Consider the following 18302-nt stretch of genomic DNA (forward strand, 5'->3'; position numbering starts at 1 on the left):
TTTCTTTCCTCTCTAATTCAACGATTTTTTATTTTACAAGATAATTTTATTAATAAAAAAATTAAAGATACACCTAATAAAAGGAGACATAATTAACCTTATTTCTTAGAATATTTGTTTTAAATGTCATTGGAGATTATTTGGATAACACATATATCCCTCAAATGATGAATTCAATAAAATTTTGATGATAGTTGAAGAGGTGGCATAATTAGTTAAAATAAAAATTTTTATAGGGGTTTCAATAAGGATAATTTTATAACCAAATAAAATTTTTTTCCTGAAAGCACATAGCCTATATCTAAAACCAAAAGAGCCAAATACGGTGGTGGTAAGTAAGGATGGCAAAAAAATCTCTGCGGGTACAAGAGCTCGTTAATTTAGAATTGGGTTTAATTTCACTCTTGTTTATTAAAAAAAAAGGGCATGGGTATGACTTTTTATCCCCAGCTGATTGGATGAGTCGAGTATGAGTATAAAAAACTAATACCTATAATATATACCCACTCACTAAGCCCATTCTATTGACGATTATTTCTTTTACTATATTTTTTTAACGTTTTAAAGGTTAAAATTAACAACTAAATCAAATGGATATTAAACCCTAAAACATAAACATAAACTCTTAGTAGCTCAATAATCTGAACGACCATCTAATATGATATTGTTCTAAACATTTACTTGGAGATTTTAGTTGTATAATGAACTAGCCATTTACCGGACCGTCTAAAATCTTATCATAATTGAAAACAAATGACGATAAAAGAATATTCAAACTAGGGTCGGTAGAAAGAAGTGAACGGTGGACAAGGAAGTGTCAAAGTCAGACTTTTGTTTCCGATCCAAATATTTAGTATTACAATAGTTAAAATTGAACTTAATAATCATCAAATTATAATTACTATTTACCTAATATTAAAAAATAATTTTTTTTAAAATATTTTAGAAAAGAGTGCTATAGGTTCATCTAGAGTTAAATTGTTAAGGCATCATTTTTTTTTCTTTTTTAAATATATACAGATGTTAGAAAATGGAAGGGGATGGGCATCTCTAATTTTTACGGGAGAATCCTGACTTATACCTGTTCAAACCCACAGCAAGTAAGGGTGAGTGACGAGAAAATTTCCTATCAAATGGATGCGGGTAGACCCATTGCCATCCCCTGAGTTAGCTACCATGTTTCTAATCCATGGGTGGTTGACGAAGTGCTTAATTTATTCTTTTTCATTGCAGTAAAACAGTAGTTAGATTTAGATACGTGTTGCAAAAGAAAACAAATAAGACTGCTTCTGCTTACCTGCTGCTTTCACAACACAATTCCAAAAGCACTTCTTGTTCATTCCACCAAATAATTTTATTTTATAAAATAAACAGTTCAAACAGTTTGCAGGAATATTATATCTCTTGATTCCTTTGTAAACATCGCCATATTATAAGCCCCCGTGGAGGAAAGAAGCTCCATTTTCCGCCCACAAAAACTCAGCAAAACCAAACATAACGAATCCAAGAAACAGACAGTTCTTTAAACAAAATCTGGCGAAGAATGCAAGAAATTCTATGTTGCAGTCTCATATCGCCCGCGTTGACGTGCCATATTTTATAATGATTCTTTCATTGCTATTATCATGTAATTCTGGAGTGTTCTTTTCGACAGCGTGTGCCAGATTAAATTTGTTTCAGGCAAGCTTGTCCGTTTCGGTATCTGATATCATTTCTTATTCCTTGTTTTTTTTATTGTTTCCTGCATTTCCACAAGCAATCTTTCAAAAAGTGCTTTTGCTATGGTGGGATCGGATGTGTATTAAATAGCTTATGTTCATCGAAAGCTTACGCGGTGATCATTTGAAAACTTAAAAGTTATGTTGTGAACACTGAACACTATGGACTTAACTGTTGGAATTGCTTCTTCATTGACAAGTTATATTGTTAAGCTGGCATTTTATAAATCATTATCGAGCACTAACCAAAAAGCAGCTTCTAAATTTTTATTTTTTTTTTTAAATAAGCAGCTTCTAAAGTTAATCAGACTGACTAGAGGTGATTGGAAAAACTAAGTGCTTTTAAATAAACCCTTTTTCATAAAAGTACTTAAAAGCAATTTTAACCAAGTGAACGTCATTGATATTTCTTCAGAGATCACTTCCAGTTTGTTCTGACCTCCAAAAGCACTTCAGTTGTAAACCATTGGAATTGCAAATGAAATTAACAACTTTCAATCAGTTAAAATGGAACGGGTGGATCTTCGGGAAGAAAAACATTATATGGACATCTAAAATTTGTATGTACCTTGTCAATTTGTCTTAATCTTCTTAGTTAGCATCGTTTAAATTGTTTTAATTTGAAAATAGTTGTCAGTTGAAACAAAAAATAATAAAGTCCAAAATCTAGACTTTTCTTGTATATATACACACATCACCAACTCAGTTCAGGTCAAGTAACCAAAGAAAAAGAAAGACAAACGAAAGAAAGAACGAAAGAAAGAAAGAAAAAAGAAGGAAACAAGAGATGGAAATGATGATGGTGAAACAAGAAGAAACTCAAGGGAGACGCCGGGCCTTGGTCGTGGTAGATGGCGAGGTTCAGTCAGCTAGATGTGTCAAAAGAAGGCGAAGAGATCCCGCTGTGACTTCACATGGCTGCGATGATAACCAAAGTCAGCAGCAGCAGAATGATCAAATTTCTGGGGCCGCGGCAACCACTGTCAAAAGAAGTTCAAGATTCCGCGGAGTCAGCAGGTAGAAACAAGAAATTGCTTCATTTGTACAACTTAGTTTGTGTATGTCCATTGTGTGCAAATCATTAACTCTCCATTAATTATCTGAAAATGAATACAGGCATCGCTGGACTGGTCGATATGAAGCTCACTTGTGGGATAAGCTATCCTGGAATGTCACACAAAAGAAGAAAGGGAAACAAGGTACATAATCGCTATTATTATTATTTTTTTTTCCTGGTTTCGTTTCTCTTCTTCTTGTATTTCCATCTCACGATACTAACTTTCAACTTTATTTCATCATTATCCGGACTGAACAGTCTACCTTGGAGCTTATGATGAAGAAGAAGCTGCCGCAAGAGCATATGATTTAGCTGCACTCAAGTATTGGGGCACATCAACCTTCACCAACTTTCCGGTACAAATATTTGTAAAATCATTTGAGCTATATATGCATCTATTCAGTAAAACATACACATAACATCAACATGTCTCTAAAGCCCCTCAATAATTTTAACAGATATCCGATTATGAGAAAGAAATCGAGTTCATGCAAACCGTAACAAAGGAGGAGTATTTGGCCTCTTTAAGACGGTACCATAAGATTTTATTTATCAAGTATATAGATTAATATCAAGGTGTTCGTTAAAGTTGTCTAAATTAATAATATTTTTTATTACTTTTGACAGGAAAAGTAGTGGCTTTTCAAGAGGTGTATCCAAGTACAGAGGCGTTGCAAGGTAATCAAAACGTTCTTAATATTTTGATGAACCAACTTGTTGAAATATTTCTGATGTGAAGAAAATTCTGACGGATATTTTTGCTGACATATGCAGACACCATCATAATGGAAGATGGGAAGCAAGAATTGGGAGAGTATTCGGAAACAAATACCTCTACCTGGGAACTTACAGTGAGTGTTACAGCAATAGCACTGTCAAACAAACATATAAAAATTAACTTAGCAGAAGGATTCTGTTTACTTAATCAACAAACCTTGTCGAATCACAGGTACACAAGAGGAGGCTGCTCGAGCCTATGATATTGCAGCAATTGAGTATCGAGGGATCAATGCTGTGACAAACTTTGATTTGAGCTCTTACATCAGATGGTTAAAGCCTGGAACAAACAATATCCTGACTGCTGGTCATGAATTGCCCACACTCACAGAGCCTCAGTCAGTGTTGCCATCTCCAACAGATTTCAGCCCAAGGGAAGAACCAAAATACTTGCTTTTCCAATCCAATCCAATTACTGCAGATTTCCTGAATTCGCCGCAAAAGCAAGAAGATTGTTTCCAAAGCAATGTCTCTGTCAACTCAGGCAACAATAACAAGAAGCCATCAACACCATCTGCACTAGGCCTGCTCCTTCGTTCATCGATATTTAAAGAGCTGGTGGAGAAGAATTCAAATGTGTCTGAGGATGAAAGTGAAGGAGATGAGAAGAAAAATCAACATGGCACAGCTTGTGATGATGAGTTTGGAGGGATCTTTTATGATGGAATTGCTGATTTTCCATTCATTTGCTCTTCCAACGGGGGTAGCATAGATTTTCAAGAAAGAGAACATTTTATTTGAATTTTAAAATATGTTTTGTTTCTTGTCGACTTGAGTTTTAAAACTTAAGATGTGAATATTTGCAGTGGTTTGTTGTAAGAAACTTGTAAGCATAAGCAATCTTCTCTGAATATATATGTTTGAGGAAGACCCTCCTTTTTTTGTAATTTAATCCTAGATTTTTCTGCTGTGTAAACAAACCAGCATGAGATGAATTTGTTTTTCCTCCAGATCAGAAAGCCTATATATATATATATATATATAGATAAATAAAACTAAAAGCACTTGCAACGCCAAATAAGTCATCTGAAACGATGCAATGTGCAGATGTGCTCCCTCTATCATCTCATATCTATCAACTTGACACCATCACACTCTTACTGCTGATGAAATACTTTTCCTCAAAATTCCATCATTGTTATCAAAACAACTTCAATAATAATCAAAATTAACAATTCTTTTCAGTTATCTTATCAAGTAACAACTCTTTCAATTGTACATTTAACTCCAATTGTGCTAAATTACCAAATTAATTAGTAGTTAATACCTATCAAAACACTGTACTGAATCTGAAAGAAACCAGGAGCATGCAAGAAGAAGAATTGGCTAAGGGATATAATAACATTTTGATCTCTAAGTTCAACAAAATCACAAATAAAAATATAGTTAATAATCTTTCTTCATAAGAGCCCCCAGCATGGCTGCAACAACTTTGTTAAATTCTTGAACAAATGTTAATAAAATTAATGGTTTAGTTGTTATACCCTTATAATATGCTTTAGCAAGAAATTTGAAGTCAGAAAATATAAATACTTGTTTATATCTTAAATTATGAGTTGTGACTATTTATTTTGAACTTGGACCAAGCAAAAGCACTTTTATACATGTAATATTTGCATTTACTTATCAGGTTGTCTTTCTTACCTCGTCCTACAAACATATGGAAGTATTGTGCATGGAAATTTTCTGATGGGGCAAGCAACATCATCTCTTTATAAGCTGGACTGTGTCATTCCTAATGTGACATACTGTTTGAGCAATAAATATTAGGGTCCAACCATCATTTTCTAATTATATAGAGTGGAAATCGGAATCGGAAACCAAATTCAACTGGAAATCTGCATGCAAGTAGTGAACTCCTAATCCACATAAAGCCCGGAATTGCCGCATAAGAATATTAAAGTTAATAATAACAACCACGGCCGAAACCGAAACTCGCAATTGGTATACTGCGGGATACAGATGTGGGAGGATTTAGAATCTTTTGCTGGTGTTTGCACTCCATGGAGAATAGAGGCAGCAGATCCGCAAAACAATTTCAGATACAAATGTTGTCAGCAGATTCCTTGGCTTATTAAAAATTCCCCTGATCTCAGAGTCTGTATTTTGCACCCTTTTTCCCGTCTTCTTCAACTTCAACAACCTGAGTTCCCAAGCATAAAGAAATTTGCATTTGAATATAGAATCAAACCCTTGCCAGACAAGACTAAGGACCTTGAATTTGGAATAGAGATATTTATAGATGCTATTCTCGATGTATACGCAAGTGCGCTTTATCATCATCATCATCGTCCAATCCGCCAGATTCGGGTTCGGCACCAGTGCTTATGATGATTATTTACGGATACTGTCACAGAGAGGCCTGTGCCAAAGCCAGGCCAGGTGACCGAGTTTGGAAAGGACTAAAAGTATATACAGGCACGATGATGTAATTTACTACAAAGATCAATTTTATGCTACTCGTCATGGGGATGTTATCCAAGGTAAGTGAAGGAAATTATGAGGATTCAAGAAGCCATACCTTTTTCTAAGAAATTAAGCGTTGGAATATTTGAGTGTTGGATCACGCAAATAGTCGGAAAGAAATTACAGGTGAAAATCTTCTTCTATACCAATGTATAAATGCCCTCTTTTTAATGAGTTGTTCTATGTTCTTTTGTATATTGAATCAGAGAAGAAGTTAAAAAAGAAGTAGGAGAAGTCTCTGCCTTCGATAGATTAAAAATGTTATATTATAATTTTTTTTTATTTAAACAACGGTTGGGGAAGTTGATTCAAAATCAATTTCCCTCTAATACTGCATACTTGGATCTGATCAGGTCAAACCATCATGGGCGACCGGTAAGGTTGGACGGCAAGTCCCGTTCCCCGATACAAGTTGAGGCTTCTTTTCCTGTCTTAGAAGAAAATGGTGCTCAAATAATTTATGCTTAAAACTGCATGATCTTACATTTTCTAAATGCTTAAGAGAAAGTAAAGATTTCTAACGTTGATTAGTCATAATCGGACTATTATTCAGCTCTTATTATGGCTTCTGGTTTCTTGTAATTTGCTGCAGCTTTAAGCCTTCAATGCTTGCATACCAACAAGCCAGCAAAATCGAGAGAGAGAGGAGAGAAACTTCAACACTCTTGGCCAAGTATCAATCGCAAGAGTATCAATTGTGTGAATAGTAACTTTCAATGGGCGATCGTCATTTAAATATTATAATTGAGTATAGAGATCTCTCATGTGTTAACACAAAATTATCCATCCTATTATTGATTAAAATAATATATAAATTTATACTTACCCACAAAATTATCCATCCTATTAATAAAACATTTGATCACTTATATTTAAATTTATGGGTATAGCACTATTGATATGATCGAAGCGTAACTCTATGTATACTTGATGTGTCAATAGACGAGTATTATGGATCCGATCTATGACCCAAAATAAGAATCCTGCACTCGAAGCAATGTCCACGTATGGATCCTGGATATTGGTTCAGTGGAACAAAATACAATGCCATTTAAATTGGAGAATTTATAGAGGAAATCAGGTTTTAAATTTCTAGAAACCCCGTGATTTTATAGCCAAGGTGAATAGGCGGCACTGAAGTAAGAACAAGAGTTTCTAGCTTAGAATGTTAATAGAACGAGACTCTATTAATATCTTTCATCTTTCTATATATATTTCTTTCCTTATTTTTTGAACTTAATCATAATTTCTCATCCAATGATGAAACTGTTTGGTCTATTATTGGCCTGTGGGTATCATAAACTGTCTACAATACGCCCACAATAATCTTAAGGAGTGGCAACAAAGCTCTTGATTGATCAACGGGAATGAATTGTGTTTAGACACTTTGTAAAACCATATGATCTGAACTTCAAAAAGAGCGGATGACAAGGGGAGGTTTTTACTCGATCTACTTCTTCCACTTTTCAACAATGAACAATGAAAATAATGATTTTAAAACAGCATCCCTTCAGAGCCGTACATGCATCTTTTTTGCATACGGTTCAACAAAGCTTGCCCAAAAAAATAATAATAATAATAATAATCTGTAACTCCTAGCCCCTTCCATTTTTTCTTCCGTGCGGGCTCCTTCTATGGAGGGGCCTTGGTCCTGCTGTATACCATACGCGTCCTGTGCCAGGGACCAATATGTAAATGAAAATGACAGTTATGTTTATTCGTAATTTTATAAAAAAATATGGGACGTAAATGTAATTGATTTGACTTTGATCCCAGTATCATTTTGTTCTCGCATATATCACCGTCGACAGCTGGGATCAGTCATCAGTTCCGAAAATGCCTTGGACCACCGCGATCTCCCTCTTCCTCCTCCTCCTCTTGACCACCACAAACTCCGCCTCAGTCCCCGGCCTCGACACGTTTCTAACTCGGCAATCCCAAATCGACCCACACTCATCCAACGACTCCTTCACCTCCCTCCAGTCCTCCCTCAAATCCTCCCTCTCCGCCGCCACTCCTCCCCCAATCCCATCACTCATCAACTCCCTCCTCTCCCTCTCGCTCCCAATCTCCATCCACATCCGCCTCGTGGGCCCCACCTCGTCCTTCCCACCATCCACCTCCTCTTCCCTCCTCCACTCCTACCTCTCCGCTGCCCAATCATCATCTCGCTTCCACGTCATCTCCCCCTCCGCTACCACCTCCTCTCACTCCCTCGCAATCTCCCACTCCCCTCACTTCGACATCTCAGTCTCCCCTTCGCTCGCCTCCCACCTCTCCCAAACTCTCGACTCCCTCCTCGCTTCCACTCCCTCTTCCCTCCGCTCCCCTCTCCTCTCCATCCCTTACTCCTCTATCGACGAAATTGTCAAACAAGACTTCGAAAAGGAGAAACACGTTAACGGAATTTACATTTACTTGCTCAATTTGGGATCCAAGGCCAAGAATTATGCTTATAGTTACTCCCCCGGCGAGTCTTCACCGGGGTTTACCAAGTGTTTGGGGAGTATCTGGACTGGTAAGGAACGTTACGTGTGGATTGATCTCGGTGCTGGTCCTGTGGATTATGGCCCGGCTTTATCCGGAGATGGGGTTTTGCCCAAAGGCGAGTTCCATCCTCTGGCGGCCTTTCACGGTCGTCCCAAGTCGCAAAAGGCGTTGCTTGCTGATTTAGCTTCACTCGTTTGGAGTGCTTATCAGGTAAAAATGCTGTTACCTTTGAGTGTTTTTGTGATTGGTTTTGAGTGTTCTATTGAATGAATGGTGGTTTTGGGTTGTTGTTGCTGTCGTTCAGGTGCTCGTTGTGCCTTCTTTGAGGATTCCTGTGTATTTTGAAAACTCGTTGATTGTTCAGTTTATTCATATTTATGGGTTGGAAGGTGCTGATTCCAGTGGTTTGGATTGGAAATCGATTGAGAGGACGTTTATGGATGAGGCTAATGATAATGGGTTGTTGGTGGGAGATCAGTCTTTGAATTTCAGGACTTACAAGGTGAATTTTGCTGACTGTTCTGTTTGTTCCTTTGCGATTTCCAAGTCAATTAATTCATATACGTCAAGGTTCTTGTTTGATAATTATACCATGATTGTGAGTGAGTATTTGGACTCTAAGAAATTGCATCAGATAATGTCTGAGTTAGCTGAGGAGTTTAGGAGGGTGGCAGGGATCCCTGAGGAGGATTCTGGTCGGGTCCTTCCTGTTTATGTGTTTGACTTGGACTCTAATTCACTGTTGTTGCTTGACCGGTTTCACCAATCTGTTGCATTTAGAGATATGGTTATTGCGGTTAGGACGAGGAATTCTCAGACTGTGAGTGATTATAGCTGTAATGGTCGTCATGTGTTTACGCATACGAGGGAGCTGGAGCGACCACTTGTTGGTTCGATTCTGCAGAGCATGTGGGGGGTGTCGCCCACCCATTTGTTGTGGAGTTCGATGCATAACAATACTTTAGTGGATTACACGTGGAGTATTGGGCAGACACCATTTGGGCCGTTTTCAGAGATTTCATCATTGTCTTTTGTACAGAAGGATGCAGCTCGGAGGAATGTTCTTTTGACATCATTGAATTATAGTATATCGAGTGCTGTTGATGTTCTTGAATCCATAGCCGCACATGGTGGAGAGAGAAGACTTCTTAAACAGAATCGATATCTTGATTTCGTTCAGAGGTGGAACTTGTTCAAGTACAAGCTGGACAAAGCAGTTACTGCATTATCGCATATGGACTTTGAAATGGCGTTGTACTACTTGAGGTCGTCAGATCATGATCTGTATACCATGCACTCTCTTGTTTACCATGCGACTCAAGAATTGGAAGCATCACTTGTTTGTTTCAAGGACCCACCGGTTCCATGGGCTTCAATTTCAATGTCTGCAGTAGTTTTCCTTGCTCTCTCCTATGTTTATACAAAAAGAGACCAACTCTTTAGAAACAAAAGAAAGCAATTTTGAATCTTTAGAGGAACAAAGGTTTTTAATAGTTGAGCTCAAACCACACAATTTTTCTGTGAGAGATAAGTAAAAAGATCAAAGTTTCTTAAAATATTTGATGTGACTCAAGCTGTCCGTTGCTCAAAACTATTTTGTAACTTCTAAGATATGTCAGGTTTGTGTTGTAAGTTCATGATTGCTGGATGAATGTTTGTAGAATGCATGTGGTTCAGTGTGGACATCTATGATGGTTATAATGCAGTTTTCATTTTTTCTCCTTTCACTGAAATCAGATCCTTGGAAGGTGGGAACTATTTATTTACTCTTGAAATTTGTGTATTTCGGTAGCTACCTGATGCTAGTTTGGCTTTCAGCTCACACACCACAAATGAGAAATCACAGAACTAATTCCTATGATTGATAGAACAATGATGGTACCAGCTTGCTGCAGCAGATATGACAGAAATTAATCTGTTGAATCTTGGTTTCCAACTTGGAAATAGCTTGAGCCTGTAGGTCCAATCCACTGCTTTGATTGATGAATGCAAGTAGCTAGTTATTTCGTAAGAACTACATGAACAAGTCCCATTTGGGCTTGCAGAAGGAGAACCTATATCTACATGTCCGCTGTAATTGCAGGAAATTCATCCTGATATATCTTACATGGTGCATTATTTAGTGTTCTAAACTTGGGAGTGAATTTATTTAGCATGGGAGCTATCAATCACTATCGGTTTCTTGCGATGGGCATGAAATAGGCCCACCCTTTGGAAAAGCTTTAGGCCATGGCTTTATTAGAATGGGCTTATACTAAATAATTCCAGTTTGCCGTCAAAACGAAAAGTGTGGAGCTTTGATGCTCTCCGATCGAGTGAGCTGCCCATTTTGAATGCCAAACATGTGTTTTTAGTTAGAATCCACCAAAATTCAATCACAAACCCTAGATTTTGAATTTGGAATGGAATTTCTCTTTAATGCGGATCAAATTTTGTGCCTTAGTATTGCAACATGACAAATTTTTTAAAATTCACCAAATTACTGTCAATATTTTATCTGTTTTGCCTGAAGAACTGTGTTACGAATTTGTAGCATTTGTATTATTATTTTGCAGGAGACGGAGATGAAAGTCAAGATCTTGCTTATCCTTTTTAGTGATTCACATATTTATCGTCACTATGATTGATTTCTTGATTGCTGAAGTTTTTAAACTTTTATTGGCTAGCTTGTGGATTGTTGCTAGTTGGGCTCATTTGATTTTAAGCTTTGATTGATTCACGAAAATCCCATATTACCTTACTAGTACTGCATAAGAAAACATGAAAGAAATTTTACTGAAGTTACAGTATTCTGGTAAAGCGTTGATAAGATTATGCTGAGCAAACACCATATTTGTGTTTAAGCTGATATTCAGAAGTTTAATTACAGTTTTCCTTCTGTGACTACTGTTTAGACTTTTAGTTTGCGGTTGTAATTAGGCGTATACTTCAGTGCAAAATATTGATGATTTTTGCTCAATTAATATGCTGCAGGATGACATTATTATTTTTATCAATCACTTTGGATAGGACGTTTGTTGTGTGTCAAATATATAAATAAAGAACCAGAGTTTCTCCTTGACTTGCTTCCTTTCTGAATGCCCATCGGGCTTTAACCAGAGTATGTTCTCTTCATTTCTCCCATATCCAAACTATTTTCAGCACAGCATTGATCAACTTGCATATATTGTTGCTTGGTGTGCTGCTATATCATAGCTTGGTTTCCACGTTGAGGGCAGACATGACTTTTGTGGTTTGTGAAACTAGGTGGCATGCTGTTGCATCATGGACGTGGGATGCACATGATGAAACATGTGGAATTTGCCGGATGGCTTTCGATGGTTGTTGTCCTGATTGTAAACTCCCTGGTGATGATTACCCATTAAGGTAGCGTTTATTTTTTGGATTGGATTGGGAATCCTGGGAAGTGGGAATCCTAGGATTGGGAGTGTGGAGTGGGAGTGGAAGTAGGTTGTTTACTTACACTAGAATGGAAGCATGGAATAGAGATCAGAATCCAATTTATGTGTTTACTTTGTCTTGGATTGGGAGTAAATAGTTTCAAATTACAATTTTATCATTATTTAAAGAATTATAATTTTTAATTACAAAACTAATAAAAAATATATTTAATGAATAATATTTATTTTATTATATTTGTAAATTTATTATAATTATTAATATTCTTAATTATGAACAATAAATTATTAATTGTAATTTTAATATAAAATGAAATGTTATTTTATTTTATTTAATATAATTATATTAAATTTATTATTATATAAAATAATAATATAATATTATTTAGTACAAAATTAATATTTTCTTAGAATAAAGTATTTATTATTATTATTAAATAAATATAGTACTATTATTTTTAAAATAAATATAATAATATTATATTTATTAATTCTCTATTAATATAATAATATTATTTTAAAATAATTTTAACTTAGAATAAATGTAAATTATTATTTAGTTAAATATAATATTATTATTTAAATAAATATAATATTATTTATTTTATTAATTATAAAACATAAAATATAAAAAAAAAGGTAGAAATTGGAGAGGTGGGAGTGGATTCCCACTCCCACCTCCCCCAATGGGAGTCCCACTCCCACTCCCCACTCCAAAAATGGGTGGGGTCCATGGAGTGGGACTCCCAATCCCTCCCCATTTTAAGTAAGTAAACGCTGGAGTGGGAGAAATCCACACTCCTCACTCCCACTCCAGCAAGTAAACACAACATAAATAAAAAAGTAGCTACTTCTTGCCATTCAATTGATTTAATGTGCTACAGTTTGACCATTGATCAGTTTTTTCCATTTAGTTAACTTCAAATTCCAATGAGGTACACGAACGATTACTGGTTATTATCTTACTGATGATTGTTGTGTGCTGTCATAACCTTGCAGTTTGAGGTGCTTGCAACCATGCGTTCCATCTTCAGTGCATCGTGAAATGGGTAAATTCTCAAACTCCTGAAGCTCATTGCCCCATGTGCCGGAGGGAATGGCATTTCAAAGGATCAAATTGAGTAAGGTTGAAGAGGACTCTCCAAGCATCTGAACCTGCCTGCTATGAAGCCTTCCAATTTCATCTCTGGCCTTACTTTCTTGATCTGGATCTTGTCTTCCATTGAATTTCACATTGTATTGCTCAACGTATGATAAAGCAATGGCAGTTATATCACTTGGGCAAACTTGGGTGCAACTTGATGTATTGTACAGAAATCTTCTCCATTTCTCAATGAAACACAAGCAAAATTGCACTATTAATAGGAAAAAGAAAAAAATTTGATACAAATAATCCTTTCTAGCAATACAGGCAAATATGTTCAGCCATCCGAGCAATCAGTGTCACTATAGCATTGTGGACCCCAAAACTTTGAATCATTTTGAACTTCATGTTTCAAAACAGGACAAGTAGCATTAGAGAAATCTCTAAACTGTAGAAGTCCGGGTTCACCATAACTAGCAGTCACAATTCGACACCCACTAACAGCCATGGCCGAACACCCTGTGCTGATATCTGCTTCCTCAGGATAATCGCAAAGCAAGGAATTTGCTAGCATACCAGTGTCCGTCTCCCATATATTGATGCGCAAATCATCTCGCCCTCCTGTCACTATTTTGTATGGATCCATGTGCAATTGTGTCACTGAACCCACATGTCCATCCAACTCAGCCATCGGTTGTGGTTTTACTGCATCCTGGCTTCTCCTAATATCCCATGTCATTGCTCTGCAGTATCAAGCATATGTTTTTCTGAGACTAAATTAACATTGAAATCTGGTAACATTATCTTCCAAACACAAAGTTACAAAATCTCCAAGATGGCAATTAGCAAGGCCTATTTGAGAAAAATATGATGAAGTAATTGTATTGTACTGAGCAAAGTCTCAATGCAGAAGTACTTAAGTAGAACTAATTGGTTACTTTGTCCATTCCAGTGGTGCCTTATGATGCTGCACAGCTTGACAGCAAATTTATTATTATTATTAGATTCGACAAGTAGGAATTTCAGACTTTGGGTATCCATGGAAATGAATTGAATCGTCATATTTTAGAATATATTAATTTCCATTTGTAGCATCAAACGAATATAAAGGTACTTTCATGAAGACTATTTGGTATTCATTATTCAATCATGACCTAAGTGAACTGAAAAAATCATAATAAAGAAACTAGATATGAATCTTATTAGAAACTATCTTACTTGCCAATTCCGCCGGTGCAGATCAAGGACTTTGAGGGCATAATTGAAAAGGAGTGCAATATTGGTTTACAGATTGCTGGAGTCATAACCTTTTGCATTGTCCTCAAATCAATTGTTACAACAGAGGAACCAGAAGCAATATAAAGCATTGATTCATGGCATTTCATGTCCACTGGTACTCCAGGTACAGAAGTCATTCCCACACAACATGAAGAACGAACAGCAGATGATGTAGATGTATCCCAAACCCTCACCTATATAGATTTCAGCTCATCAAACAAGAAGCTAATAACAAAATAGAAAAATACTAGGAAACAAAAAACTCAAAAACATAGAAACTTGTTTTTTTAACTTTATCGACATATTTAGTCAAACAAATCATATTTATGCAATCGTTATTTCACCAAAAAAAAAAAAAACTTCAGTTGGAATTGACAATTCATATAAATGAATTAATGGCACAAAAGCAACTAAGAAAATAGTTTGCAAACTTAAGAATGGAATAAATTTCCAGCCATATCATAACAGTAAGCTATGATACGGAGAAGGCACAATTTATTCATCCATGCAGTAAGAATTATACGCTTGACTGTACAGTCCTCGGATGTAAAAAATAAATAAGGAAATTACGAGAGACAGTAGTTCATAAAGGAAAGAGAAATGTGAATAATACCTTGGAATCTTTTGAAATGGTCACCAAAAGAAAAGATTTGTGCCTGGAAAAAGAAAAATGAAAACATGAATCAGTATAGTGATGATAAACCTTGAGGACAAGGCGCTCCAACAAACTAGAGGCAGTTACCAGCCTCTTGAGTTGATAAAATAAATCTGGGGTTCGATCCCCGCTCATATGGATTGAGAGAAGATTTGATTACCAGTTGTGCTATGCTTTAACTAACAAAATATTCCTCTAAAATGTGCTAGTGGGACATTATTAACGAATCATTTAATTTAATGACCTGACTTCTCAGTAAGGGACTTTCACGTTAAATTTGTGCAGACCTAACAACCCTAACTATATTAAAAGATAATTTAGTAAATTTTAATGATTAGGTTGAAATTGGGACAAAATGAACCTAAACTCCTAACAAAAATCTGCGAGTTCACAAAGCAGTATAGTCTATAAAAGATGTGCGAGTTCACAAAGCAGCTTCAATGTCAAACAGTATAGCATAAGGTGGTCCACCTAAAAATAAGCAAGTGCCACCTACTGAGGCCTAATAGATTCACAAGTTTCTATTTTCAACAGTTCAAAAATGAATTGCTAAAATATTTCTTCAAAGAGCCAGCTCATACCCTGCAACTGACATCAACTTAATGGGTTTCTCATGCCCATAAAGTGTGGCCTTCAAAGCCTGTTGGCCTCGTTTTCCACTTGAGCTAAGAGACCATAAACGAACAGTAGCATCTTCCCCGCCACTTGCCAATATTTTGCCACTACCATCACCAAGCAGTTTATCTGACAAGGTAGAAACTGGACCATTGTGACCTTTAAAACATCGTTGGCAAGAACCCTACAGGAAGCACGAGAAAGAGATTCAGGGTGTTGAGACGATGTAAAAAGAAAAGTATAGAAATTTAGCATTCTTTTATGGAAAGCAGAATTGATATAAGTGCCGTGTGTAATTCATTCATTGATAACAAGTATCGGTTAACATATGCTTCAATTAAACAGATCAGCAAAAAAGTGGGTTAATGAGTGCAGCGGTGGTAACACGACAGTTCATAAAATACCTTCCACCATAGACGAATTGAGTGATCACAGCTTGAAGTTACCAAAACATTTTCGGTTCTTTGTGGCTCACTTCGAAACAAAGAAGTTTCATGAAGGGGAAACAATCTGTGGATAAAATCACATACAGCAAGCAACTTCCTTCAGTCATAGCATACATACATTAAGAACATAGTATTTATAAATGATGTCAACAGTACCATAAATAAAGTTATGAATAATTAATGGGATAACTCTGGAATACAAGAAATCCAACAGAAGTCTCACCTCATGCAAGTAATTCTTGCCTTATGATCACTTAGTGTTGCACGATAGTAACTTTCACTCAGAAAGTTGTCGATCTTAATATTTTGTATCGACGATCCCTACAAATACCAAAAGAATAGAAAGTCTCAACCGACTGGGGGGAAAAAAGTTACATTAGCGCATAGCACTTAATAAACCTCAACTTTCAGCAAATATACAAGGAGTGTCAAACCTGAAATTAATACCTGAGTAGAAAAAATATCATTGTTGTCTAACAGTATATGGTCATGAGGTTTTGCAACAGAATAGAAGCAGACGTCCAAAGGATCAACAAATTTGAACTGAAGCAATGCAATTCGCCTCGCCAAATATGCTTCCCTAACTCGCACCGTTGGTAACGACCCAGAAACTAACACTTGTGGCCATTGTTCCCTACATAACCAAAAAATGAAATATACGACATTAAACAAAAACGCCCTGACCAATTTTTTGCCCCTATAGCATAATAAGCCCTTCAGCAAAAGTCCTCTACTTTCCAAAAGAAAGCTAATTTATTGCCTAAAAAAAATCAGTATTTTTCAAAACTAACACATGGGCAACATGCAATTTTACAGAAAACTAATAAAAACCAGAAAATTATCCATAGAAACCTGAAGAGGCGTTGCCAAACGGAATCAGAGTAAGCAACGTGTTTGAATAATTTACAGGACATGGCCATGTTAGAAATGTCTTGCAGGCTCAGGTTAAGGGCACAGTGGGCCACTGCGTCCTCGTTCAAATCCGTAATTTCCGTCGTTGACGGTGACGGCGATGCCTCATCGACCGCCGGTGACGGGTCTGCCATCTTTTAGGAATTTGGTTCGAGCTTTTTGTACTGTATTTTTTTAATCCAATTTTCTCGGGAGTTATTTTGTGTCTCAGCGTCCCATTTCACATAAATAAACCGACTTCAACGAGATTTTCATTGTCTTTATGTTTTTTTCCCCTTTTCTCCCAACATGTGGTATTCAATTAAGAAACAAAAGGAAAGAGAAGCATGTTTATCATTTTCATTGTCTGACCCACGAGCTGGACCAAAGCTTTGACAGCTCCTGAATCTATTACTGTGGGGATGCTATCACCAAAAGCCAACATCAAATAAAATACTTTAGATTATCTTCGAGTGTACTGCTAGAGTTGAGAGTATCTAACTTTTAATTTTAGGCCGCAGCTCTATGGTGGAACACTGATGATAATTGTCAAATCATAATAAATTTAATATTTATTTTTATAATTGTATGATCATTATGAGTATTCTATCGTAGAAAAATTTTAACATAATCAGATTAAGAATGACAATGGATGCCGTCCGCAACGGATTTGCCATTATCAAACTCACACTTGAACAAATTTTAAATTACCAAATTCACTCGCATCCTTATGTGGGTTTTAATATTTTTTATAAAAGAAAATTCAGCCACTGTGAATTTTGATAATTACCAAACTCACACTAGTATCATTTTTTTGTGAGTTTCCATATTTAAAATCACAAATATTCAATATGTAAATTTATAATAATAACCTCAAATTCCACATAACATACTCAATTTTAAATTTAACCGATGTAAATAAAAAATTAAAATTTCAACATAATCCAACAAAAATTCTTAAATTTAAGTATAAAATGCACAAATCTACAGAAAAAATGACCACAAACTAGGATATAAAAATAACAATTATCATTTCATATTATCATTCAACACAAGCTCCAAGAGAATATCTTAATTTCATTCACCACCATTAGCACACATCCAACACGAATCCCTTTAGTTTGGATTTCCTTTAGTTCGGGTTATAACTTTAGTTAGGACTTCGACTGTTACGCACGTTGCAACTTGCACACACGCTTACACTTTACATTATTTACTTTATATATTTTTACATTCAAATATTTTTTGAATTAAAATTAAATTAAAAAATAATTTAAAAAACTATGGATTAGCAAATACCCATTTGATTAATACCAAACTCACCTGCAGCCTAATACTAATTTCAATTTATAATATCAAACCAGCCTATAACCTACAAAATTACCTGCAGCATGAAGATTTTGACAAACGGAGTTACAGGTGCCATT

General features: G+C 35.9%; 3 protein-coding genes across 3 annotated transcripts; 2 read left to right on the top strand and 1 right to left on the bottom strand.

Annotated features, from left to right (window-relative positions):
* Positions 1-2505: 2505 nt before the first annotated feature.
* LOC18038894 (AP2-like ethylene-responsive transcription factor At1g16060) lies at positions 2506-4293 on the top strand. Its single transcript, XM_024182659.1, has 7 exons — positions 2506-2735; positions 2835-2917; positions 3034-3131; positions 3234-3307; positions 3403-3453; positions 3550-3626; positions 3725-4293. Exons 1-7 carry the CDS (start codon positions 2506-2508, stop codon positions 4291-4293), a joined length of 1182 nt encoding a protein of 393 aa, XP_024038427.1.
* A 3485-nt stretch (positions 4294-7778) lies between these two features.
* On the top strand, positions 7779-10247 carry LOC18038895. The gene is made up of 2 exons (XM_006431028.2): positions 7779-8718; positions 8813-10247. Exons 1-2 carry the CDS (start codon positions 7855-7857, stop codon positions 9971-9973), a joined length of 2025 nt encoding a protein of 674 aa, XP_006431091.1. The 5' UTR covers positions 7779-7854; the 3' UTR covers positions 9974-10247.
* A 2985-nt stretch (positions 10248-13232) lies between these two features.
* On the bottom strand, positions 13233-17244 carry LOC18038005 (POC1 centriolar protein homolog A). Its single transcript, XM_006431029.2, has 8 exons — positions 16837-17244; positions 16432-16618; positions 16208-16305; positions 15943-16048; positions 15505-15722; positions 14882-14924; positions 14209-14462; positions 13233-13733 (listed from the first exon to the last, which is right to left on the bottom strand). Exons 1-8 carry the CDS (start codon positions 17028-17030, stop codon positions 13328-13330), a joined length of 1506 nt encoding a protein of 501 aa, XP_006431092.1. The 5' UTR covers positions 17031-17244; the 3' UTR covers positions 13233-13327.
* Between the last annotated feature and the right edge of the window lie 1058 nt (positions 17245-18302).

Source organism: Citrus clementina, unplaced genomic scaffold (genome assembly GCF_000493195.1).
Source record: "Citrus clementina cultivar Clemenules unplaced genomic scaffold, Citrus_clementina_v1.0 scaffold_6, whole genome shotgun sequence".
Classification (NCBI taxonomy): Eukaryota; Viridiplantae; Streptophyta; class Magnoliopsida; order Sapindales; family Rutaceae; genus Citrus; species Citrus x clementina.

Bases quoted from the DNA above. Each gene is read 5' to 3' on its own strand.
- LOC18038895 (XM_006431028.2), top strand. From the start codon at position 7,855: ATGCCTTGGACCACCGCGATCTCCCTCTTCCTCCTCCTCCTCTTGACC. The intron at 8,719-8,812 runs GTAAAAATGCTG...GCTGTCGTTCAG, and splicing joins TCGTTTGGAGTGCTTATCAG to GTGCTCGTTGTGCCTTCTTT.
- LOC18038005 (XM_006431029.2), bottom strand. From the start codon at position 17,030: ATGGCAGACCCGTCACCGGCGGTCGATGAGGCATCGCCGTCACCGTCA. The intron at 14,463-14,881 runs GTATTATTCACA...AAATCTATATAG, and splicing joins CCATTTCAAAAGATTCCAAG to GTGAGGGTTTGGGATACATC. The intron at 13,734-14,208 runs GTAAGATAGTTT...TTGATACTGCAG, and splicing joins TGCACCGGCGGAATTGGCAA to AGCAATGACATGGGATATTA.
- LOC18038894 (XM_024182659.1), top strand. From the start codon at position 2,506: ATGGAAATGATGATGGTGAAACAAGAAGAAACTCAAGGGAGACGCCGG. The intron at 2,736-2,834 runs GTAGAAACAAGA...AAATGAATACAG, and splicing joins AGATTCCGCGGAGTCAGCAG to GCATCGCTGGACTGGTCGAT. The intron at 3,132-3,233 runs GTACAAATATTT...TAATTTTAACAG, and splicing joins CAACCTTCACCAACTTTCCG to ATATCCGATTATGAGAAAGA.